The following is a 23,193-nucleotide window of genomic DNA, read 5'->3' on the forward strand; positions in this document are numbered from 1 at the left end:
CTGAAGCTCAATAGAAGTTGGATGATGCAACAAAACAATGATTCAAAACACAAGAGTAAATCAACACTGGAGTGGTTTAAAAAGAAGAAAATTCATGTTTTGAAATGGCCAAGTCAGAGTCCAGATCTTAACCCAATTGAGATGCTTGTGGCACGACCAGAAGAGGGATTTCACTAAGGTATCCCGGAAATATTGATGAACTGAAATCGCTTTGTATGGAGGAATGTCCAACCTGATGTGCAGGCTGATCAACAGTAAATGGAAACGTTTGGTTGAAGTTACTGCTGTACAAGGGGGGTCACACTCGTTATTGAAAGCAAAGGTTCACATACTTTTTCCAACAAATACATGTAATATTGGATCATTTTTCTCAACAAGTAAATGAACAAGTCTAATGATTTTATGTTATTTACTTAAGTGGGTTCATGTTATCTAGTATTAGGACTTACGTGAAGATCTGATTACATTTTATATCATATTTATGCAGAAATAGAAATAATTCTTAAGGGTGCACAAACTTTCAATCACTGCTGAACATATTGTGCAAAGGTCTAAGGCACATATATATAGCTGGAGTCCCTGAGATATTTGCCTACTACTTTGGCAATTTTATGTATTGCACAGGCAAGGAGAGGGGAATCATGGTTGGGAAAAGGGGAAGGGAGAGGACAGGGAGCAGGAAGCACCATAAAGACATTCTGTAATAATCAATAAACAAATTGTTTGGAATCAAATGACCTTGCTTGATTTCTCAGGGCTGGACAAGTCTGCACCTGCAACATCCTCCACCCCAGCAGTCCTTCTCTGCCCTGTGTTCCACACCCCTCCTGCAGCGCAACACCATCACCATTCCCAACATACTTTGCTCCTGCCAGATTAACAAATACGTTTTCTACTCCACGTTGACAAATACAGTGCTGTGCTAAAGTCTTAGGCACCCTAGATGTATACATGTACCTAAGACAATTGCAGAGCACTGTAGGTACTAGATGGATACCTACTGACAGAGGGTGAATAAGATGTTGTGAACTAGGATCTAGTCACTGAGTTTTTGATGAGACCAAGCTGAGTGAATGTGGAAGCAATATCCAGCTGTCAATACTGAATACAATGAAACAACACTCAAACTAACCCTATTTCCACAGATTAAAACATTTAGTCCAGGTTTCAGGACCATCGATCAGTCTGTGGGTGACTTCTGCTCAAAGCCAGCCCATCAGAAGCACTGCAGATAAATCCCTACCCTTCACATTCAATGGAAAATGGTCTGTAACGTCCACCACTTTCCACATGTTGTAACCATCAGATAGACCTTCTTCTGCTCTTTCAGAATTCATCAGGGGCTGTTTACTCTGTGACTTTCTGATTCACTCTTCAATCTCCTCCAAATGTCCCTCTTCTTCTGGTACTTTCCCCTGCAATCACATGCTGTAACCGCTGAAATGAGGCTCTGTGAGACTGAACCTGGTTGATATTTAAAAGTCTTTATTCATCAGATTGGATTCATTAATGAATCATATGCAATATGGATAGAAAGAGTTTATATAGAAATTGTGAAAGGCAGTATAATTAGGAAAAGTGAACTTCTTCATTTTGGAAGGTAGAACAAAATAAAAGGCCATTATCTAAATGCAATAAAACTGCAGAAAGTTGCAGGGCAATTTACATGAAAACAGAAAGTGAAATGTGGCATTAGTGTTAACTGATGCTATCTAAGCATTTGCCTCCGTTAACCCGCAAGCACTCTTTGCGTGCTTGAAGCATGTTGTTCTCTTGGAGGCCCTCTCAGTTTATACCGGACAACAAATTTTTTTGGAAGTGTTACTTCTTCAGAATTTTTACTTTTATTTCTGTTTATGATTGACTGCTTGAAGCTGAAAACAAATATAAATTCAGGCTACTTGTATCATGTAGGAATTTGGCTAAACAAGAAACTAGCATTTATTGAATATAATGTGTTTTATCACAGAACAGTGCTGACACTTTGCATTAGTTTGACTCAGCTAAAACCATTTTATTGACTATTTGCATTTGTACGCAGTGTCTGAGGTTTCTTGCTGAAGTGTCCAACAATGATCAGCCAGCATTGATGGATTCCAGTGCCCTGATACCGTTTCTCCATGACTGCAATGTCCCGGTGAAACCTTTCCCCATGATCATTACTGACCAGAACAAGGTTTGCAAGGAAGAAGTGTAAATGCAAATACAGAAAATGAATTGAGTGACACGTTACATTTCATGGTTTTGTATGCTTGAAGCAAGTTGTCAACCAGCTGCATAGTCTGGTGCTCTGTAGTTGCTAAGGAAATTTTCAACATGCTTGAATGCATTCCAGGTGATTTTCTTCGGTCCCGCTAGAGGTTCTTCAAATTGCCTGCCATTGGTGACCTGTTTAATTTGTGGACCGACAAATAATGCCTTCCTTAATATTGGTATCAGTTATTCTGACTTGAATTATGAATTAAAATGACAAATGTGGTCGATTTTTTAGAAAATGGTGCATAATAGGGAAACTTTGTGGTGGTTTTCATGATCAGCAGCCCAAAATCCATAAGATACATCATAAAATATTGAGGAAGCAATATCTTCGTTGTCCAGTGTAATTGGTATTTAATTTTCCTTCCTGTTGATGGAGTCCTACATTAATCTTCCATTTCATAACATCTATTCTACACAATGGTTCAATGCTCAATGTTACATATTATCTATGTTTATGTCATAAAATAAATTTGCGCTACATTTTCAGCCTTTGTTATTTTGTAAAAATAGAGCTCCTATGTCATGTAATGAACAATGTAATAAAAGGTTTACTTAATGGTAATTATTAATGATTATTAAAGTAGTAAAAGAGACAAAACCAATCACTGATCCAAACCACACAACGTAGTGATGGAAGGCACTACAAGTGTCCAACAGCTTTTTCAGTCTCCCTCTCTCTCCCTCTTGTTGTCCTTGTCTCTATATCCAGCTCTTGGAAAAGGCACAACCCATCTTAAGATTCCCACTTGCACAACAGAATTGCCCCTTTTTATATCCTTCAAGAAAATGCAAAAATGCCAGGCCACATCTGCACCTGCAGAATCTTCCCCTTTCCAGACAAAGACGTTTTCTACCATCATCTGCTCTCAGCGTTATAGACTAGTGCCCACTAGTGCTCACACTAAACTCTCCAAACACTGCTGTGGACTGGTTTCTTGTACTTTCTCAAAACATTCCCACATTCTAAACTAACACCATTTTGTCTTAGAAACACCCATTTTGTATTGTACAGTTGAGCAGCGACCAAGGAGGAATCAAATTTAGCTCTTTCTTTGCAAGTGATAATCTCAGATTCAGGAGGGGAGGGACTCCTTTCAAAGAAGCAATGTGAATTTACAGTACTGTAATAAAAGTCTTAGGCACATGTATATAGGGTGCCTAAGACTTTTGCATGGCACTGTAGTAATTTCATGTATTGCACTGTACTGCTGCAAACAAAATTCTTGACTTCTGATAAACCTGATTCTGATGTGGGTCTCTGCTGTGCACTGAGAGTGGGAAGGGAGCAGGGAGAGGGGAATCACGATTGGGAAAAGGGGAAGGGAAGGGGGAGGGATCGCGAAACACCAGAGAGACATTCTGTGGTGAACTCAAAGCATATCGAGTTTATGTAAACATAAGTACAAATATAAACAGCTGGTGAATCAGTACACTTTCAATAACTACAGTGACACTAATAAACTCTTCTCGAGCTTCTAGCCAGGCGCAGGTGTCAATTATAACTGATGTTCCAATGACAAATTCTGCCATCTTCATCAGTGGTGATGCCTGGGTATGTCTATTCCGGTGGTATTTATACTCCTGTATTCCAGCCCTCCTGACTGGTTGTCCTCATCCAATCCGTCGGCCATTTAAAGGGCCCCAATTGATTCCCTCCACCTTGTAGCCATTCTGAATTTCTCAGTCAATAACTGAGCAACTAACAAACAATTTGATCGTACTATACTAGTATTGGTATTGTTAAATTTGCTCCGCATTTCATCGAAATACATACATAATTTGTCACTCAGTTTGTCTTTTTTTTTACACTTTTTTAACTATTTCCATGAAACTTTGACTAATTGGGGCAAGTGCTTAATTGGGCCAAGATGTACCATGTCGCACTGTCATCCACTGAAATTACAATGTCACTATTTACTTTTGTTGGAATACATTTATACATTTAGAATTCCACTTTAACAAGGAGAGCCCATTATAAGTAACAGAACATCTGTGAATGTCCAAACACCTCCACTGAGACAAAGGTCAAAATGTCAACACGAGGAAATCTGCAGATGCTGGAATTTCAAGCAACACATATAAAAAATGCTGGTGAACGCAGCAGGCCAGGCAGCATCTATAGGAAGAGGTACAGTCGACATTTCAGGCCGAAACCCTTTGTCAGGACTAATTGAAATAAGTAATAGTAAGAGATTTGAAAGTGGGATGGGGAGGGGAGATCCAAAATGATAGGAGAAGACAGGAAGGGGAAGAATGGAGCTAAGAGCTGGAAAGTTGATTGGCAAAAGGGATATGAGAGGATCATGGGATGGGAGGTCTAGGGAGAAAGAAAGGGGTAAGAGGGGAAGCCCAGAGGATGGGCAAGGAGTATAGTGAGAGGGACAGAGGGAGAAAAAGGAGAGAGAGAGAAAAATAATAATAATTCATAAATGACGGATGGGGTACGGAGGGGAGGTGGGGCATTAACAGAAGTTGGAGAAGTCAGTGTTCATGCCATCAGGTTGGAGGCTACCCAGACGGAATATAAGGTGTTGTTCCTCCAACCTGAGTGTGGCTTCATCTTGACAGTAGAGGAGACCGTGGATAAGACATATCAGAATTTGCTTTATTTAATGTTCAGTACAATTCAATATCCAAAATCAACATCACAATTCTGTGGCCTTCCACATCATAAGACACAATGGAATCCAGGACTCTCCAATCCCTGGAATTTAGGAAGGTTTGGAAATTTTCAACCAATAGGTATATGATCTCTGCAGCCCTTTCCTTTAAAACCAATGGATCCTCCAACTCAGGGGATCCCAACCTTGTTTGCACTGCGGACCGGTTTAATATTGACAATATTTGTGGACCGGCCGACATCGGGTGGGGGGGGGGGCGGTAGGGTTGCCAACGGACAAGAGTAGCAGTCAAATACATTGAGCTCACCCCGAGAAAGACTGCAATGACCATGAAGCCTTGTGCGGGCACCAGTGCGCATGTGTGACCTGCGCATGCGTGTACATGTCGATTTTTTTTCTGCAAAATCGTTTTTGGCGATTCTGTTCCGGGGGGGGGGGGGGTGTTAATCATAACCGGAATATAGGTGATAAGTGGCTAATACACTCAATTTCATTTCTAAAAAGGATTTATCTAACGAATTTAATATTAAACACACAGCGCATATTTTCCTCGCATGAATATAGCCATAAGTCAATTATCAGGGGAGGACAGGGGAGCTTGAAGTAAGTATTGAACGAACTTCCAGTAAAAGTGGTAGATGCAGGTTTGATATTATCATTTAAAGAAAAGTTAGATAGGTATACGGACAGGAAAGGAATGGAGGGTTATGGGCTGAGTGCAGGTCGGTAGGACTAGGTGACAGTAGCGTTCGGCATGGACTAGAAGGGCAGAGATGGCCTGTTTCCGTGCTGTAATTGTCATATGGTTATCTAAGTCACATATGTCAATAGCATCATAACATTTAAGTAACGTTTGAATATTAAACACACAGCACATATTTTCCCCGTATGAACATATAAAATCACTGCAACACACCAATATCGCTGAATCAGTGGGAGCCCGGGCTTGTTTTCCTGCAACAAGACGGTCCTATTGAGGGGTGACGGGAGACAGCAATACTCGAAGGGGGTTCCTTGTGTCCAGTCTATTCCGCAGCTTCGTTTTCGCTGTATTCATTGCAGAAAACTCCACTTCGCAGAAAAATGTTGGAAATGAAAGCAACGTTTTCAGTGCTTTCGTGGCTATCTCAGGATATTTAGCCTTGACTTTGATCCAGAATGCCGGCAGAGATGTTATGTCAAACATACTTTTCAGCCTGCCGTCATTTGCCAGCTCGAGGAGTTGATCTCCTTCCCGCGCTGACATGGATGACACGTGCGTAATGACCTCGCATGCGATCAAGCTCAACGGTGCGTGACAGGGAATGAGGAAAGGTGCAGCTGACTCCTATCGCCAAATCATAGCGTTTCCTCGCGGCCCAGTGGTTGGGGACTGCTGCTCCAACTGGTCTCCATGTAGTCACTTGAGCTTCTCTGACATTCTGTCCATTGTGATTGGGATTTTAAAGATTAGCTTTAGTTGTCACATGTACATTGAAACACCGAAACCTGCACTGTTTACACCAATGACCAACACGTTCCAAGGATGCACTGGGACAGCCCAAACACATTCCCACGCTTCTGGAGCCAGCACACAGCAAGGCAATGATTTACTAATTTGTCCGTCAATTTTGGAATGTGGAAGAAAAGGGAGTACCCGAAGAAAACCCAAACATGGTCACGGAGAGAACGTACAAACTCCTTACAGACAATGGTGGGAATTGTATCTCACTCACTGGAGCTGTGGAGTTCTTTGCTTCTGTGTCGCACACCACTTCCTCCATGTTACCTTAAATTAACCCATTTGTAATCCGAGGGATATAAGCTGTATTCTCGCTGAAAAGACAGATGTAAGAAAAATATCTATTTGTCACTTCTTTGCTTCCTGTCATTAATTTACCAGGATCAGATTCCACGCTTATCTCAGCCATCTCCTTCCTTTTTATATGTCCATCAAAATTCTTTCTGATATTCACTTAAAATGAATTTACTTCTTTCACATGAGTGCTTAGAGATTTGCGACTGGTTATTTGAAGTTGAATATTTTGTGATTCCAAGTTCAGTGCACAACTAGTGTATATTATGTGAAGTCCATATTTTTCACGGAGAATGAAACATTTGGGCCATCTTGGAGACTGGAATGGAATTATAGTCCGTTTCAGGCTGTTTCTCATGATCTGCAAATAAATGTCATATGTCAGGTATTGTAAATATTCTGAAGAGTTAACCTCAAACTGTGCATTCATATCTTAAGCTTTAAATAAAAACATTGTGTCAAAAATAAAACATAATGCAAATGCTGAACATCTGGAAACCAAAGCACAAAATGTCAGAAACACTTGGTAGAAAGCAGCATCCATGGATACAGGGTTAACATGTTAATAACACAAGAGATCCTGCAGGTGCTGGAAATCCAGACAAACACACACAAAATACTAGAGGATCTCACCTCTAGCATCTGTGGAAAGGAATAAACAGTCAACCTTTTGAGTGGAGATTTCATCCTGGGTTTACTCCTTTCCATAGATGCTGTCAGACCTGCCGAGTTCCTCCAGCATTTTGTGTGCATTAACATGCTGATGAAGTGTTAACCGCTCCTCATTAACACATTAACTGTCTCTCTTTACACAGATGTTGTTCACCTGCAAGTTTCCTAACATTTTCTGTTTTACAGGTGTCCCCGCTTTACGAAAGTTCGCTTTCGCTACCGCGCTTACTAAAGACCTACATTAGTACCTGTTTTCGCTAACCGAAAGAAATCCAAAGAGGATTTTCCCTTTTACAAAAAAAAAGGTGCCCGCTTTAAACTTGTGTTTACCCTGAGAAGGACTACCATGACCGTGAAGCTTGTACGGGCAGATGTGTGCGCATGTGTGTACGTGCCGATTTTTTTTCTACAAATCGGTTTTTGGCTAAATCCCGATCCTGCTAAGTGAAACTACACTGTACATACATTATTTCTACTTTATATAGGCTGTGTATTTATCATATCATTCCTGATTTTACTGTATGTTAGTGTTATTTTAGGTTTTGTATGTTATTTGGTATGATTTGGTAGGTTATTTTTTGGGTCTGGGAATGCTCAAAAATTTTTCCCATACATATTAATGGTAATTGCTTCTTCGCTTTACACCATTTCAGCTTACGAAAGGTTTCATGAGAACACTCTACTTTCGGGTAGGGGGGGAAACCTGTATTGGTCTACTGAAGGCCAGCTAAATTCACCAATGTCGATTCCAATTAACTCCTTCTGCACTACTGTGTACAATCCTTTCTCTCCTTGTCCATGAATTTGATGCATGTTGATAATATGGGGCTGATGAAAACAGACACGTTACAATGTTTCCCAATAAGGAGAGCAGATTCTAAAGAAGAGCTAAATGGAATATGACCAACCAACAAAGTTCAGGAGAACATTAAGTTGGAAGAAGAAACACACAAGGAAGCAAAAGTTAGTGGTAGACCTGAAAATTGGGATAAATGCAGAATCCAGCAAAGGAGGATGATATTGGCAATAGAAAATACACTGAGGACAAATTATTAAGGAATATCATAGCAAGGGTATATAAAAGGAAGACAGTGCTTCAAGTGAGCAGACAGTAGTTAAAAAATGAGACCAGAAAACCAGTTATGGGCAGTGAGGAAACAGCAAAGGAATGAAACAGATTTCACATGGTGAATCTGTGGAATTCATTGCACAGATCACTGTGCAGGCTAAGTCATTGAGTATATCTGAAGCAGAGGTTAATGGGTTCATGATTAGTAAGGGTTTCAAAGGTTATGAGGAGTAGGATGGAGAATGGGCTTGACAGAGATGATAAATCAACCATGACGGAATGACACAGCAGACTCGATGAGCCAAACAGTCTAATGCTGCTCCTATGTCTTACGATCTTATTTTGAATATGGCTTAATCAACCTTATCAACTTGAACTGTAACCTTGAGGGATCTATGGATCTGGACCCCAAGATCCCTCTGTTCCTCAACACTGCTAAGAATCGTGTCAATAACCATGTACTGTGAATTCAAGTTGCCTTTGAGAGGTGGAAAACGGTAATGCTGACCAACAGGGCTCTGGTGAAGCTGTATAGGCCAATCCCTTGTATAGTGGATACAATAGATTACAGAAACATTGAGGAACTCCAAGGGAGGTTTTTGATGGTCTATGCTCTACTGGAAAGTAAGGGCACAAGAAGAAGAAGAGTGCCTTTAAGTTCAATCTTCCAAAGTGTATAATTTCATACTTTTCTTAATGAACTTCATCTGGCACTTCTCCACCCAACTTCACATCCCATTATAAGCTACAACAACCTTTGACACCATCCAGAGCACCTCCAGCCTTCATGTCATCTGCAAGCTTACTAATTCACCCTGCTTTTTCTTACATAAACTCATTTATAAAAACACAAAGTGTAGGGTTCCCAGAACAGATCCCTGCATAGTAATACCAGTCACCAACTGCTGGGAAGAATACACTCCATACTACTACCCTCTGCCTTCTGTGGACATGCCAATCCTGAATCCATGCAGCCCAGTTTCCATGAATCCCATGCCTCATGGCTATCTGGATGAGCCTAACATGCAGAATCTTGTCTAAGGCATTACTAAAAATCCACATCAGTGCTCTACCTTCATCAATTCGTTTTGCAACTTCCTCCAAAAACTCAGTCAGGCGAGTGAGGCATGAGCTGGCCCTCACAAAGCCATGCTGACAATCCCTAACAAGTATTTCCAAATACTCTTAAATCCTGTCCTAAGAACACTCTCCAATAGTGTCCATTACTGATGTAGGAATTTCAAGAAAGTCTCAACCAGAAGGTGAGTTTTATTTGGAACTCCCGGAGGCATCTGATTAGTTATTACGGTTTAATTATAATTCCTGTGGCCACTGGAGTACCAAAAGTGTTAGAGATGGAACCACAACTGCTTATGATACAAATTAGGGAGTTGGAGAAAATGTGAATGTACAATAGCCAAATGTGCAAAGAATTACAAATATGTGGCAGGCAAATTGTGACAAAGATAGAAACAGTTTATAGAGAAAACTGTGAAATGGAGTAAAATTTGGAAAAGTGAACTCCTTCATTTTGGAAGATAGAACAAAATAAAAGGGAATTATCTAAATGCAGAAAGTTGCAGGGAAAGGGATTCAGGGATCATTGTGTACAAAACACAAAAAAACAGCAGGCAAGTGTTCTTGGAATTATAACCCTTATAAGATGGAATATCAATATAGGCAAGTCTTACTGTTAATGTACCAAGTGCTAGTGAGACCACATTTACAACATTGCAAAGTTTTGGCCCTTCTGTTTAAGGGAACACATAATTTTACTGGTGATATGTCAAAGATGGTGTCACTTGTTTGATCCCTGGTGTGGAAGGATGGTCCTTTCAGAAACAGTTAAGCAAGCTGGAGTTTGGAAGAACGATAGGCAATCTAAATGAAATAATTAATTGATGAGGGTTAGAGATGATAAATGCTCAGAGGATGTTTCCTCTCTAATGAGAGTCCAGAACCGGAGAGCATGGTCTCAGAAATGAGGGTTACATTTGAAACTGAGATGAGGAAGAGTTTCTTTTGGCAGACTGAGTCTATGGAACTCCATGTGGGCAGAGTTCTTGTGGATTTTTTAAGATTGAGAGATTACGGGAAAGGCCAGGGAAAAGGAATTGTGGAATGTTGGATCTGAAATATTCCAACAGGATTAAGAGACCAAATGATCTCACCTGCTTTAATAACCAGCACTGAAATTGATTTACACAACAGGTTAAACAAGTTATGGAATTACTTTTCAGAGTTCCAGCATTTTTCATTTCTGGGTTTTCTTTCAAACAGAATTGCTTATAAGAAAGAATCTTTAGGACTACTGGAATTTCCATCTGTGATAAGTGTAAATTACATACAATTTAAAGACTTACACAAATTATAAGTTTGCCTGAAAAAAAGATGCACACCACCCTTTTAAGGTTGACTGAAGTAACAGATTATTGATCTTCTGGCTGCTTATGTTTAAAATGCATTTTTACCGTTGTGATTTCCACACATTCAAGTCGCCTTAGTTTGGTAATTTTTTTACAATGGGAGTACATATTTATGTGTATTATTATTGTGAGGTAGCGGAATCATATTTCTGTTTCTGAAATGCAGAAATGGCACAGAAAGTAGGACAATTATTAATCTATCAAGTCGGATTCTCCTGCCTTCTCCTTACACACTTGGACACCCTTACTAATCAAGCAGCTATCAACCTCCGCTTTAAAATACCCAATGACTTGGCCTCCAAGTATGTATTTCCACCTTTGGGAAATATTGCCAACTCTTCTGACTGGCACTCAGATGGCAATATATATAAAATTTGATGCTGTTAGTTTCTACTATCGCATTAAGTCATAATTATAGTGAAATCGTTGCAACCGCACTGGTATTAGGATGAATTATTGAGCTTTTCAACAAGGAGAGAACCTGTCACAGAGGAGACGTTTGAGCTGACTATTGTTCTTAGCATTTCCTTCTCCAGTAGACCGATTTGTCAAAATTTATTTGCCTATATGTGAAAAATTCAGTTTAAGATACACTTAATGCAGCCACTGCAACGCTGACATGAGTCAGATACAATATAAAAACTGCAAAAAATACCAGATGTGCTGTGTGAAATATTTGAGAGGTTGCTTGAACATACTCACTTCTCCCACTTTACACGGTGCCTTGTTCTGAAGTGTTGAGAGGCTCAGTCGTCAGCTCATATCCATTGTGATTCTGCAGAGGTAAACAAATTATTACAATCAGCAGTTTAGAAAATCACATTTTGTAAGTGGTATTTGATTTGTCATTGTTTTGTCACACTGTCTATGAGAATGAATGTAACATGATATTTCCTTTATGATGTCCTACACTGACTCATCATTATCATAAATGGCACAAGGACTCTGTGGTTCCCGACGTGGGCAGAACTCTCATCATTTCATCTTCGGTCACCTGCAGGCCCATTGGCTGGTAACATCTCTGCCTTCCTCCATCAGCTGAACTATGTTTGAGAAATATTTCTTCACACGAGGAATTCTGCAGATGCTGGAATTTCAAGCAACACACATAAAAGTAGCTGGAGAACGCAGCAGGCCAGGCAGCAGCTCTAGGAAGAGGTACAGTCGACGTTTTGGGCTGAGACCCTTCGTCAGGACTAACTGAAAGAGCTAGTAAAAGATTTGAAAGTGGGAGGAGGAAGAGGAGATCTGAAATGATAGGAGAAGACAGGAGGGGGAGGGATGGAGCCAAGAGCTGGACAGTTGATTGGCAAAAGGGATATGAGAGGATCATGGGACAGGAGGCGTAGGGAGAAAGAAAAGGGGGAGGGGGGAAGCCCAGAGGATGGGCAAGGGGTATAGTCAGAGGGACAGAGGGAGAAAAAGGAGAGAGTGAGAGAAAGAATGTGTGCATAAAAATAAGTAACAGATGGGGTACGAGGGGGAAGTGGGGCATTAGCTTAAGTTTGAGAAATCAATGTTCATGCCATCAGGTTGGAGGCTACCCAGACAGAATGTAAGGTGTTGTTCCTCCAACCTGAGTGTGGCTTCATCTTTACAGTAGAGGAGGCCGTGGATAGACATATCAGAATGGGAATGGGACGTGGAATTAAAATGTGTGGCCACTGGGAGATCCTGCTTTCTCTGGCGGACAGAGCGTAGGTGTTCAGTGAAATGATTCAACACATAATTCTCCGTAAATTCCGCCACCTTCAACGGAATCCCACCACTAAGCACATCTTTCCCACCCCCCCCCACCGCTTTCCACAGGGATCGCTCCCTGCGCGACTCCCTTGTCCATTCGTCCCCCCCATCCCTCCCCACCGATCTCCCTCCTGGCACTTATCCTTGTAAGCGGAACAAGTGCTACACATGCCCCTATACTTCCTCCCTCACTACCATTCAGGGCCCCAGACAGTCCTTCCAGGTTAGGCGACACTTCACCTGTGAGTTGGCTGGGGTGATGTGCTGCGTCCGGTGCTCCCGATGTGGCCTTCTGTATATTAGCGGGACCTGACGCAGACTGGGAGATCGTTTCGCTGAACACCTACGCTCTGTCTGCCAGAGAAAGCAACATCTCCCAGTGGCCACACATTTTAATTCCACGTCCCATTCCCATTCTGATATGTCTATCCATGGCCTCCTCTACTGTAAAGATGAAGCCACACTCAGGTTGGAGGAACAACACTTTATATTCCGTCTGGGTAGCCTCCAACCTGATGGCATGAACATCGACTTCTCTAACTTCCGCTAATGCCCCACCTCCCCCTCGTACCCAATCCGTTATTTATTTTTATACACACATTCTTTTTCTCTCTCTCTCCTTTTTCTCCCTCTGTCCCTCTGACTATACCTCTTGCCCATCCTCTGGGCTTCCCCCCTCCCCCTTTTCTTTCTCCCTGGGCCTCCTGTGCCATGATCCTCTCATATCCCTTTTGCCAATCAACTGTCCAGCTCTTGGCTCCATCCTTCCCCCTCCTGTCTTCTCCTATCATTTCGGATCTCCTCCTCCGCCTCCCACTTTCAAATCTCTTACTAGCTCTTCTTTCAGTTAGTCCCTACAAGGGTCTCTGCCCGAAACGTCGACTGTACCACTTCCTAGAGATGCTGCCTGGCCTGCTGCATTCACTAGAAATATTCCTTCATGGACATCGTCGTTAAATCAGCCTCGATTACTGTGATATCTATTATTGTTCCATTAGTAGAGACAAACACTCCTGAAGCAACTGACAGTCGAAACAACTTCCATGATCATCTCAAATCACTTTCCATGTCACTCTCCATCTTCACATTAGACACCAAGTGTTGTCCCACATTCCACATTCTCATCATGTATATCTGGGACTTCACCAGCCCAAAACAGAAATATCTATCAATCAATATCACCAATGACATCTTACCTGAAAGCATCCTGTCTTATCATCCATACTCTTCCTCATCAGCCCTGGTCCTGCCAACCACACTGTGCAGCACTGGCCCCCCAACATTACACCAGGTCATTACTCCTCCCCACCACACCAGACACGTCACATCATCTCAGCTAGTGTCTACAAGACCATGAGACACAGGAACAGAATTTCCTATGTCCATCAAGCTTTTGATCATGGCTGATTTATTTTCCCTCTTAGCCCCATTCTCCTGCCTTCTCTCTATAACATTTGACACCCTTACTAATCAAGAACCTATCAACCTTCATTTTAAATATCTCCAATGACTTGCCTCTACAGATTCACTACACTCTGGCTAAAGAAATTTCTCCTCATCTCTGTTGAAGGGACATCCAAACAGTCTCAGGCCTTACCCTCTGGTCTTCCACTCCCCCATTATAGGAAGCATTTTCTCCACATCCACTCTGTCTAGGCCTTTCAACATTCAGTAACTTTCAATGAGATCTCCCCTCATTCTTCTAAACTCCAGAAAGCACAGTCCAGAGCCATCAAACTCACCTCACATGTTAATCCTTTCAACCCTGGATGTTTTCTGAGATTTGGGGACCAAAAATGTTCACAATCTTCCAATGAGATGGAAAATAAGTCAACGATGGTGAATGGTGAAGCAGACTCAATGAGCTGAATGGCCTAATTCAGCCCCATGTCTTATGGCCTTATTAGTAACCTCGGTACTTAATCACTTAACACTTCAGGTACTATCAGCTGATATTACCCTTCAACATGGTTTGCAACTGGTGAAATTATTCAGTTTCAAGATAAAAAAAATGTGCAGGGAAAACATAACATGACATTATTTGAATTAAATTGCAGTCTGTTTGCATTCTGTTGTCAATATTAATTCTGCAGGAATTACAATTTATTGCACGTGTCCTTTAAATATTGGAGAGATATTATGTACTTACCCTGGTGTCTCCAAAGTTCCGGTTACCTATCAAAAACACAAACACAGAGGTTTCCACAAAAAGTACTGTGAAATTAATTTACCTAATTTCTACTTTGCTCTACCATATTTTTACTTGAAATTAATGGGAGTTTAAAAAGCAAATTACATTCTAGCATCGATCTACAAGAATGGTGTGTGGGAGATTGTTTTACCAAAGTGACATCACCAGCCTGAAGCTAGAGTATTGCCATTACAACAGTTACCTTTGTCTCATTTCAGTTTGATGAAAGATTCTACCGCCGCCCGATGGGACCCATTTTAAAATGGGCAGCTACGTTCTGATCATGTTAATACTATGGTATACAAAATGTTCGAGAGGTTTCCGCAAAGTCTGAAATGTTGGAAGTCTATTGGCATAACCACAGCAGCAGAGCCCAACAAGCCTAAATGGCCAGTGCTGTTAAGATTGGTGGATGTTCATCTTCATGGACTCTCTCCATGTTCTACCTGGTGTGGGGCTTGTGCACAACATTTCCATCTTATCCCACTCCTTTTAAACTTGGAGCCACTTTCTCCACATGCATCAGAATTAAAGGCTAATGAATCAGAGCAGGAATTTACTGGGAATGATATTCTGAAGAATTTAATTGGATTATTGACAAAAATACTGGCATATTAGACAATAAGTTCAAAGTAAATTTATTATCATAGTACATCTATGTCACCATTCATTTTCTTGCAGGCATTCAGTGGAACAAAGAAATACAATAGAATCAATGAAAAACTGACACACTGATATTTGTAACAATAATTTGTAACAATATATCAGCAGGATCACAGAGGTAAATCTGTTGGAGAACATCAAGGATAGATAGATTCCGGGAAGAAATTCCACACATTAGAGGACTGGTGGATGGTAAATTCAGGGATGATTGGGAGATCAGGAATTTTGAGATTGCAAGATTGCATAAGATTGAAGGGAAGGAATAGGGCTTGAGCAAGGCCAGGGAAGGACTTGAAAGAAAGTGTTAAAATTTAAAAGTTGAAGAGAACTTATAGCAGGAGCTAATGTTAATCAGCAAGTAGGGCAGCGGTGTAAAAGTAGCAAAGACGTGACTGAGGATTTCAGCAGAGGATGAGCGGACATCTTACGTTCAGGATGGTGCTGGGCCGTGATGTGTGTCAATTATCTATATAGGTCTGTAGCAGTGGAGTTTGGGATAGTGTGGGGAGTTGGGGGTCAGGTTAGGGTTCAGGGACAAAGACAGGGACAGGGTTGGACATCAGGCACAGTAAATGAAGTGTCAGGGGTAGGAGCTAGCTTTTGTGTCAAGTTGCCGTGAGGTGCGATGTCTAGCGATGTCACGGTTCACACTGTAGTTTCTTTTTAGGTTTGTATGTATAGCTTGAGGATAGCGTGGAGCTTCAGAGGTTCAGTTAGGATTTAGGGACAGGTATGCGGGAGAATGAAGGGTCAGCGGCACGAGTTGGTTTTCCGCGTTTAGGTTGGATCGCTGCGTGGTCGAAGGCCACTGATATGGACTTTGGGTCAGATCAGTTTAACAGGTGCCGAGGAGACCAGCGATCCCCAGGTCACTAAATTCCAAGCCAGAGGTCAGCATGGGTGGGGAGTCATGAGGGCTGGCTACACCACACACCTCTGCCCACCACCCCGGAGATCCATGTGAAGCTAGAAGCCGAGGCCCAAAATGCTGAAAGTTAACGATCCTGGAAAATGGTTTTGTTTGGGCCCGAAGGTCAAGTGGGTGATTGGCAAGCCTTGCGGTTGACACCCAGAGATCAGTGGTCCAGAGGGCACAGCTGAAGATTGAAGTCCAAAGCTCAACAAGTTAGGAGGTAGGCAGTGAGTCCTGGCCAGAGATTAGAGGTTGGAGACCTGGCGCCTGATGCCTGGAAGTTTGGGAGTCTGAGCCAGAGATTGGAGGTTGGAAGTCCAATATCTGTGAGTTTGAGGGTCTGGAGCCAAGACCTGGAGGCCAGGATGTGGTTTGTCCGGGGGTTGGAGCCTCTGTGTGTTATGGGGTGGGAGGTTGGGACGGTGGCTTGTTTGGCTGTTGTTGTCTTGTTTTGTTCTGTTGTTGTTGCTGCTTGTGCTGTTCTGTATTATGTTACGTTGTTGTTGTGTTGAACATTGTGGGCAAGCTGTACTGGCATCGGAATGTGTGGTGACACTTGCAGGCTCCCATTGTTAAAGCAAATGATGCATTTCACAGTAAGCTTCTACGTACATGTGGTAAATAAATAAATAAATCTGAATCTGAAAAAAAGAGAGCTAAGTAGGAGGAAAGGGCTGGATTGATTTTAGAGAAAGTTAAAAGGTCAACATAACATCATGGGCTAAAGGGCCTGTACTGTGCTGTAATATTCTATGTTCTATGCACACAGTAACTCAATCACATACCTGGTTTATCTTTGTGTTTCTTCCACAAAACACCTGCCACGATACCAGACAGAATTACAACCACAGCAATAGTCACAACAGGAACTGCAATTTTCATGTTGGACTCTGCTTCACACTTCACGTCAGCTTCAGCGCTCCCTGCTTCAACCTGTTTAAGTTTGAGCGTTTCACATCTGGGGAAGACGCAGAGAAAACATAAATCCATACAAGCACCCGCGATAGTTGCTCTAAGTTTAATTATAATAAATCTATTACACTTCATCTGTTATTGAAATCCCATTGCAACCCCAGTTGATCAGAAAGAGGTCAACTGTCAAAGACCTGCAGGATCCTTCACTTCCATCTGAGTGGGCAGACAAGGCCTTGGTTTAACATCTCTCCTGAGACACTGCGCTGGAACGTCAGCTTAGATTCGGGGCACAAATCTTGGAAATTGGACTTGAACCCACGACCTTCTGACTCACATAAGGTGCATCCACTGTGCAAGTGTTGACTTTTGAATGACAATAAAGAACTAATAAAACTCCCAGGTAAAACAGAAAACCTGATGTGATAAAGTAATGTAGACATTAAGGGGCAGTTGAGTTCCTTTGCCTGTGTAATGTGTTGAAATGTTGTAAAGTTTAGGTAATGGCATACAGTTTGGTCTGTTGGGAAATGACCAAAGGACCCTAGTATATAAATAAATGGAAAGGGAAGAGAGGGACGGCAGTTAAAAATGGCCAGTCTGAATGTAAACAGACAGGAGAAGTGAGGTAGCTGAAGAACTCCTAGTTCTCATGATTGTTTTTTCTATTCGATATGTCTGAAGCGTATTGTAGCTTCTTACTGACAAGTTGTCTTTGTTTTTCTTCTACCATATGTCTTTGAGATTCTTTTTCTAATTTTGTAATTTCTTTTTCCAATTGGTCTAGTTCTACCATATATTCCTTCTTAATTTTAGAAGTATAACTTATTACCTGACCCCTCAAATATGCTTTCATCGCATTCCATAGTACAAATTTATCATCAACTGAATGAGAGTTTGTATCCAAAAAAAATTGGATCTGTTTTTTCATAAAATCACAAAAATCTTGACATTTTAATAATATTGAATTAAATCTCCATCTATAAGTCGCTTCTTCCTTATCCGTCATTATTGTTGTCATTAATAAAGGAGAATGATCTGACAATATTTTCGCTTTATATTCCATATTTTTCACTCTGTCGTGATTATTCATTGATAATAGAAAAAAATCTATCCTTGAGCAAGTTATATGTCTATTAGAATAGAACCAATAGTCTCTTTCTTTGGGGTTAATTCTTCTCCATATATCAATCAAATTTAAATCTTTCGTCAATGATAAGGTTAGTTTTACTACTTTCGATTTTGTAACAGCCTTGGTTGATCTATCTAAGACTGGGTCTAGACAAAAGTTAAAGTCTCCACCTATTAATATTTTATCATGTGCATCAGCCAAATTCAAAAAGGCTTCTTGTATAAATTTTGCATCATTTTCATTTGGTGCATAAATATTCATGCAAGTCCATAATTCAGAAAAGAGTTGGCAGTGTATAATCAAATATCTCCCCGCAGAATCAGTTATTACATTTTGTATTATAATTGGTAACGTTTTATTGATCAAAATTGCTACTCCCCTCGCTTTTGAATTAAATGAAGCTGCAATAACACTTCCCACCCAGTCTCTCTTTAATTTCTGATGTGCTGTTTCTGTTAAGTGTGTTTCCTGTAAGAAGGCTATATCTACCTTCACTTTCTTAATATGTGTTAAAATTCTTTTTCTTTTCACCGGTCTGTTAAACCCATTAACATTAAAACTCAAAAAATTCAATAAGTTAGTCATTATTCTTAACAAAATTACTCCAATCTAAAACATTACTTAACATCTCAACTCTCATAGTTCCTTGGAGAATCTCTTTAAACTTCACCATGTTGCTATTTGTTTCCCCCCCAATCACCCAGGCAAAAAAAAAGATAGATAAAATATAAAAAGTAACAAAATACCCCCCTACTAATGTTGTGAGTGAAAAAAAACCACAACACTACCCCCATCCATTTTGCGGGTCATGGCTGTCGCCACGATTGCACACATGAATCCCGTAGCGATTGGTCAGTATTTCTTCCAGCTCCCCATAACAAAAAAAATTATATATAAAAAAAAACTTTAATGTCACTATTCTCAACTAATATTCCTCAAACTTTTACATTTCTTCCCCTCTATCATATAATTAATAATATATTTATATATTCTTCAGCCTTTAAAAATCCACCAAGTCTATTCCCTGTCCCAGCCTTCATCTTTAATCCATCTCGCTCCCCTAGATTTCTTCTTGTGTCTGGTGAATACTCAAAGATTCTCGCACAAACTCCTCCGCCATCCGGTAATCATTAAAAAATCTTTTTCCTCCGCCAGCCAAAAGAATCTTCAAGGTTGCAGGATAGCGCAGTACAAATTGATAACCATGATCCCATAGGACTTTTTTCACTGGGTTGAATTCCTTCCTTCTCTTCAAAAGTTCATAACTTATGTCAGGGTAGAAAAAAATTTTCTTCCCTTCTATCATCAATGGTCCTTTTCTGTTCCTGGCAGCTTGGGCAGCCGCCTGTAGAATCCTTTCTTTGTCTTGAAATCTTAAACATTTTATTAAAATTGATCACGGATTTTGGTCGTGTTGTGGTTTTGATCTTAGAGCTCTATGTGCCCGTTCAATTTCAATTGACCGACCTTCCTCTTCCATTTGCAAATTTTCTGGGATCCATCTTTGAAAAAAATTCTATTGGATTATCTCCCTCTATACCTTAAGACCAACACTCTTAATATTATTTCGCCTACTAAAATCTTCCAGCACATCCACTTTTTCCCACGACCGATCTCTTTCCGTTTTCCAGGCAAGAATATCATTTTCTGTTTTTTCCACTCTATCATGGTATCCTCCATTGTTCTTTCCAACTTCAAGTTTCTTATCCGTTTTCTCCTGTCTTTTCATAGCTTTATCATACCTAATCTTCATGTTTTTAACCTCTATTTTTATTCCTTTTAATTCAAGCATTATTTGCACTAAAGTCTCTCTTATGTCTCCACGATATCCTTTACTTTTAATCTCTTCTTGTCCTTCTTCCTCCTCTTTTTCATCCGTATTCTCTGGGGAATCCGATTCCGATTCCAGGTCACTTTCACTTTCAGTGGCAGTCAGTTCCTGTAGTTCGACTTGTACCGATTTGCGCATGCCTATTTCTTTACGCATGCGCAATTCCCGCTTCTTCTTCCCAGGGATCGCTGCCGCTGCCATTGCCCCCGTTCTTCAACGCCAGAGATAAAATGTGTCTCCTCGGAAGGAGATCCAACCTGAGACTGAGGTTCCATCGCTGTAGTAGGCCCTTTTTTCTTCCCATCTCGCGGTGTCATCAAAATGGCAGTCTTCTTCTGTTTCTGTTTACGAGGCATATCGTAAAATAGTCTTGACTAGTTTATAAGTAGTTTTCAAAAACTATTTATTAACTTTTCTTTGTTTAAACAGTACTTTGCTGATTTTTTTTTACGGGAGAGCTGGATTTCCACGTCTCAATCCTAAGTCATCACGTGACATCCCCTTACCCTCCTTTATATACTTAAAAAAGCTTTTAGTATCTTCTTTGATATTAGTCGCTGGCTGCCTCTCATAATTCACCTTTTCCTTCCGAATGACCTTCTTAGTTTCCTTCTGCAAGTTTTTAAAAGCTCCCCAATCCTCCAACTTCCCACTAGCTCTGGCTTCCTTGTATGCTCTCTCTTACCAGCCCCGACTAGGAGTTGAGGGTGCCATCGTCTACCTGCTGAACCATGTCTACGCCCACCTGGACAAGCCAGCGAGCACTGTGAGGGCCATGTTTTTTTTTGACTTCTCCAGTGCGTTCAACACCATCTGCCCTGCTCTGCTGGGGGAGAAGCTGACAGCAATGCAGGTGGATGCTTCCCTGGTATCATGGATCCTTGATTACCTGACTGGCAGACCACAGTAGGTGTGCTTGCAACACTGTGTGTCCGACAGAGTGATCAGCAACACTGGGGCTCCACGGGGGACTGTCTTGTCTCCTTTTCTCTTCACCATTTACACCTCGGACTTCAACTACTGCACAGAGTCTTGTCATCTTCAGAAGTTTTTGGATGACTCTGCCATAGTTGGATGCATCAGCAAGGGAGATGAGGCTGAGTACAGGGCTACGGTAGGAAACTTTGTCACATGGTGTGAGGACAATTATCTGCAGCTTAATGTAAAAAAGTCTAAGGAGCTGGTGGTAGACCCGAGGAGAGCTAAGGTACCGGTGACCCCTGTTTCCATCCAGGGGGTCAGTGTGGATGTGGTGGAGGATTACAAATACCTGGGGATACGAATTGACAATAAACTGGACTGGTCAAAGAACACTGAGACTGTCTACAAGAAGGGTCAGAGCCGTCTCTATTTCCTGAGGAGACTGAGGTCCTTTAACATCTGCCAGATGATGCTGAGGATATTCTACGAGTCTGTGGTGGCCAGTGCTATCATGTTTGCTGTTGTGTACTGGGGCAGCAGGCTGAGGGTAGCAGATACCAACAGAATCAACAAACTCATCCGTAAGGCCAGTGATGTTGTGGGGATGGAACTGGACTCTCTCACGGTGGTGTCTGAAAGAGGGATGCTGTCTAAGTTGCATGCCATCTTGGTCAATGTCTCCCATCTACTACATAATGTACTGGGTGGGCACAGGAGTACATTCAGCCAGAGACTCATTCCTCCGAGATGCAGCACAGAGCGTCATAGGAAGTCATTCCTGCCTGTGGCCATCAAACTTTACAACTCCTCCTTTGGAGGGTCAGACACCCTGAGCCAATAAGCTGGTCCTGTTCATAATTTACTGGCACAATTTACATATTACTATTTAACTATTTATGGTTCTATTACTATTTATTATTTATGGTGCAACTGTAACGAAAACCAATTTCCCCCAGGATCAATAAAGTATGACTACTACTACTACTATACTTTCGCTTTTACTTTGGCTCTGACTTCACTAGTCAGCCACAATAGTGTCCATCTTCCCTTTGAAAATTTCTTTTTATTTGGAATATATCTGCCTTGCACTTCCCTCATTTTTTGCAGAAACTCCAGCTATTGCTGCTCAGCTGTCCTTCCTGAAAATGTCCCTTTCCAGTTAACTTCGGCCAGTTCCTCTCTCATGCCATTGTAAGTTCCTTTATTCCACTGAAATAACGACACATTAGATTTTATTTTTTCCCTCTCAAATTTCAATGTGAACTCGATCATATTATGATCACTGTTCCCTAAGGGTTCCTTAACCTTAAGCTCTCTTATCATCTCCAGATCATTGCACAACACCCAATCCAGCACAGCAGATCCCCTAGTGGGCTCAACAACAAGCTGTTCTAAAAAGCCATCCCTTAGACATTCTACAGATTCTCTCCCTTAAGGTCCTGTTTTCCCAATCCGCTTTCATGTTAAAATCCTCAATGACAAGCATTTTCTACCATGTAGTAGGTTCTGGGGAGAAGGCAAGAGAATGGGATTGGGCAAGGGCAGAGATAATAAACCAGCCATGAAACAGCAGAGCAGACTTGGTGGGCCGAACTGTCTAATTCTGTCCGATGTCTTATGTTCTTTGTTATTGTGTGAATGAAGTCACCGGAGAAAATTACTGGTAGATATAAAGCAGCTTCTTTCTTTAAAAGGTACAGCAGGCATCATATGGAGACAGTTTTGTGTTGAAAGGTCAGCAGGTCGAACGTGGGGCTAGATATTTTATGTGCCAAACGTGAAAGATAACTCCACATTTACAATGTATGGACAATGCTTTCTTTGAAACTACATACAACAAGCACCCCTCCTGATTCGCATCCACATCACAGACATCCAAATGGATTTTAATCAGCATTGTCTGGACTGGGATTCACAGCTTTTAGGAACCCATTGTTCAGAGCTGCACTCCAAGTTAAATCTACAATGCATTTTCAGATGTGAAGACTGGTAGCCAAAGTCAATTAATAAATGTAAATATCCTAAACCCAAAAGCCACTAACATT

General features: G+C 41.2%; 1 protein-coding gene across 1 annotated transcript in view; it reads right to left on the reverse strand.

Annotated features, from left to right (window-relative positions):
- Nucleotides 1-3,616: 3,616 nt before the first annotated feature.
- The window catches only part of LOC140188796 (tumor necrosis factor receptor superfamily member 5-like), a 43,073-nt gene continuing 23,496 nt past the window's right edge, over nucleotides 3,617-23,193 (reverse strand). The window contains exons 7-10 of the mRNA XM_072245444.1: nucleotides 17,138-17,310; nucleotides 14,735-14,760; nucleotides 11,545-11,617; nucleotides 3,617-7,036 (exon numbers count right to left, since the gene is read on the reverse strand). Coding sequence (XP_072101545.1) covers nucleotides 11,555-11,617; nucleotides 14,735-14,760; nucleotides 17,138-17,310 — 262 coding nt within the window. The 3' untranslated portion in view covers nucleotides 3,617-7,036; nucleotides 11,545-11,554. The remainder of the gene's footprint in view (nucleotides 7,037-11,544; nucleotides 11,618-14,734; nucleotides 14,761-17,137; nucleotides 17,311-23,193) is intronic.

The sequence above is a fragment of the Mobula birostris genome, chromosome 27, assembly GCF_030028105.1.
Source record: "Mobula birostris isolate sMobBir1 chromosome 27, sMobBir1.hap1, whole genome shotgun sequence".
In the NCBI taxonomy this organism is placed as follows: Eukaryota; Metazoa; Chordata; class Chondrichthyes; order Myliobatiformes; family Myliobatidae; genus Mobula; species Mobula birostris.